The sequence below is a fragment of the Pelodiscus sinensis genome, chromosome 30 (assembly GCF_049634645.1).
Source record: "Pelodiscus sinensis isolate JC-2024 chromosome 30, ASM4963464v1, whole genome shotgun sequence".
Classification (NCBI taxonomy): Eukaryota; Metazoa; Chordata; order Testudines; family Trionychidae; genus Pelodiscus; species Pelodiscus sinensis.
Window position 1 is genome coordinate 11,910,176 of NC_134740.1, and position 3,543 is coordinate 11,913,718.

Sequence of the window (3,543 nt, forward strand, 5' to 3'; positions counted from 1 at the left end):
TGCAGAAATTCCATAGCAAACGTTTGGGCGAGGGAACAGCTGGCAATAGACCATCAGTGTGAAAGGGAATGCAGCAGAGTAAAAGTTAAATACTCCAATTTAAAAGAGAAAAATACCTGCTCAGGCGTCTACCTGTAATCAACTGAAACTAAAATTAATAAAAGTAAAAACAATGAGGAGTAACGTGACATCTTAAAGACTAACAGATATCTTTGGGCATGAGCTTTTGTGGGCTGTGAATCACTTTGTCAGACACACGGATGACTATCCCAAGCTGCTGTCTGTGTTCCTGTTCTCACACTCCTAAGTTTACCCTACCCAAGCTTGGAATTTCATGTTGAAGTGACAGAGTAGAGGACTCCAGATTAAACACTAAATATCTTTCTATTGATTTGTGTTAAGTTTTCTAGATTTGGTGAAAGGTTGATGTGATGAAGATATTTCAAAATCCCAGCCTAAGTGTCCTCATTTCCATTTCAAGAGAGCTTAAGGGAATTAGGTGGGACTGTAGTTCAATTGTTCCATGCTCTTGGTTCATCTCTATCAGAAGCACTACCTCTTAATTAGATGGATATATAATTAGGGGGCTGGAGCACATGACCTATGAGGAGAGACTGAGGGATTTGGGCTTGTTTAATCTGTTTAATCTTGTTTAAGAGAAGAGTGAGAGGGTGTTTGAGAGCAGCCTGCAACTCCCTGCAGGGGGGTTTCAAAGAGGCTGGAGAGAGGCTGTTCTTAGTGGTGGCAGAAGGCAGAACGAGGAGCAATGGTCCCAAGTTGCAGTGGGGGAGGTCGAGGTTGGAGATTAGGAAAAACTATTTCCCTAGGTGGGGGGTGAAGTACTGGGATGGCTTCCCGAGGGAGGTGGTGGAATCTCCATCCCTAGAGGTTTTTACGTCCCAGCTTGACCAAGCCCTGGCTCGGTTGACTTTGTTGGGTTGGTCCTGCTTTGGGCAGGGGACTGGACTTGATGACTCCTGAGGTCTCTGCCAGCCCTGGGATTCTAGGATTCTATGATATTTCTCTTTTTTATTCACAACTTCATTTCTCCAGTGGAGAGATGTACTGGCTCCAGGTTTCTGCCAGTGTGACCAACAGTACAACCTGCGTTTACTCCATCAGTGTTGAATATTTTTCTTTTTCTAGATACATATCATGAAAAGAATGGAAGGAAGAAACCAAACACCCATTGCCGAATTCCTCCTCTTAGGGTTTGGAGATGGGCCTCACCTGCAGCCCCTTCTCTTCATGTTCTTTCTAGTCATCTACATTGTGACTGTGGCTGGGAACCTCCTCATTGTTGGCCTAGTGGTCACTGATCGGCACCTTCACACACCCATGTACTACCTATTGGGGAACCTGTCTTGCTTGGAGACCTGCCTCATCTCCACTTTGTTGCCCCGGCTACTGGCCAGTCTCCTAAGTGGGGACAGAACCATCTCTGTGAAGGGCTGCATTATGCAATTGTATTTCATTGGCATCACATCAACTGCAGAATCTCTGATGCTCACGGCTATGTCGTACGATCGGTATTTAGCCATATGCAACCCTCTTCGTTATGCTGCCGTGATGAACGGCCGGGTTTGTTGCCAGCTAGTGGCAGGATGCTGGATGAGTAGCTTGATGACCAGCACTGTGGGGATGTTTTTCTTGTTCCAATTTACGTTTTGTGATTCCAAAGAGATCGACCATTTCTTTTGTGATTTTTCACCCATGATAAAACTGTCCTGTAACGACACCAGCACTCTGGAACTGGTGACATTTATTATTGCTACGATATGGACGTTTGTGCCCTGTCTTCTGACCCTAGCGTCCTACACTTGTATCATCACCACCATCTTGAAGATCCCTTCCCACACCGGGAGGAAAAAGGCCTTTTCCACCTGCTCCTCCCACCTCATCGTACTGACAGTTTTCTATGTGACCGTGATCACGGTGTATATGGTTCCAGCAGGCAACACTCCCAAGGTCCTACAGAAAATATTCTCTGTCTTCTACACAGTCCTGACTCCCATGATCAACCCCATCATCTACTGCCTAAGAAACAAGGAGGTCAATGAGTCCCTCAGAAAAGCTCTTAAACTGGTTACTTTCAGGCATAGGCATAGAAACTTAACGGACAAATTTTAGCACACAGTAAAAGAGTGATGAACTGATTTAATTTCCTAGTCAGGACCCATTAGAGTCCTTGAATATAATAGTCCTTCCTTCATTCCTTCCTTGATACAAAAATGGATATTGTAAGAGTCAGTCTTTATGAAAAGCGTGCTTCTTTTTTTCAAGACACACATTTTCAGTAAAGCACTCCTGGTCAGTCAGTCATCTGTACATGAAAACTAGAGTCCATATTCTGCAAAAAGCAGAACGTCTTCCGTCCGGCTCTGGATCCCTTCCTCTCGCACTATAATCGACGACATTCATCCTTCCCTGACTACAACCTTCTGCTTTCAATTACACCTCAGAAAAGGTAAGTGAAAAATATCGCTGCCAAAGTGAGCGGAGAATTTTTATTGGGCAGAGTTCTAGTTGGGTACACAAAAACTGAAAGTCTGTGTAAGGTCGGGGATCTCAGTGTCCTGCCATGTTAGATTTCCTGCCTTTTCATACATCTTTGCATGGTCAAGGCAACATTAAAACATCCATATCTCTGTTGATTCTGGCATCAATATACACGTCGATGCAGATATTCGAAGTGCAAACAGAAGATGTCTGGCCCAAATTTTCAAAGCCCACAACACTCAACTTCCCGATCTAACCCGAATACAAAGAAATGAACAATTTAAACAGAACAGGAAATGAACACTTTATAGTACTAGGCAACTCTGCAAATCTTAGCCTACATCCCAGCTTTCCTTGCTCCAGACAGAAATGTGCGTCATGCACGGAAATATATGAACACCAATGTTTGATTAAAAAAAGAATTAAAATAAAATTGTGCTGACTCTCCCTGGTATATCTGATCTTCCTCCAAATATTTGGGCCATGTTGATTACCACAAAGTATGATCTTCGCCCTGATGAAGGGCCACATGAGTTCCTCTATGAAAGTCTTTATAGTTTGTTGCTCCATGTATGAGGCGCTGTTCAGAGGAATATTTGATTTGGGTAGCCCAATGTGACCCCTGAATTTAACTAAAATTAGCAGGCTAGTTTCAGAAAAAAATGTTTCAGGATTTACATGCTGGCCTGTAACTCACTCCCTGCATAACATTTAACCTGGTGTGAAAATCACTCATTTGTGGAAGATGTGTGTGTGTGTGTGATTTGTGCAGTGTGTGTAAGACCCATATTCAATATCCCCTGCTTATATTGGACGTTTCCAGTCTCCTATAAGGACACAAACAAGTGCACTGGCCTATAGAATCGTCTCTGAAAAAAAATCTCTCCTGCCGTTCCTCCCTCCTTCTTTCTTCTATTAAAGTGGCTCTTTTAGGTGTAAATAATTCAATGGTCATTGAAATGTGGAGTTAAACTTTGTTCTCCCTCAGCCAATGTGTGTGTCTTAACTACCAGGCTAAGAAGTTACCTTTAGACTTGCATCCTA

The 3,543-nt window shown here is 43.3% G+C and overlaps 1 protein-coding gene across 1 annotated transcript; it reads left to right on the forward strand.

Annotated features, from left to right (window-relative positions):
• Positions 1-1,155: 1,155 nt before the first annotated feature.
• Positions 1,156-2,130, forward strand: LOC142821198 (olfactory receptor 1G1-like). Its single transcript, XM_075912037.1, has one exon. The coding sequence runs from the start codon at positions 1,156-1,158 to the stop codon at positions 2,128-2,130; it is 975 nt and encodes a 324-aa protein (XP_075768152.1).
• Positions 2,131-3,543: the final 1,413 nt, after the last annotated feature.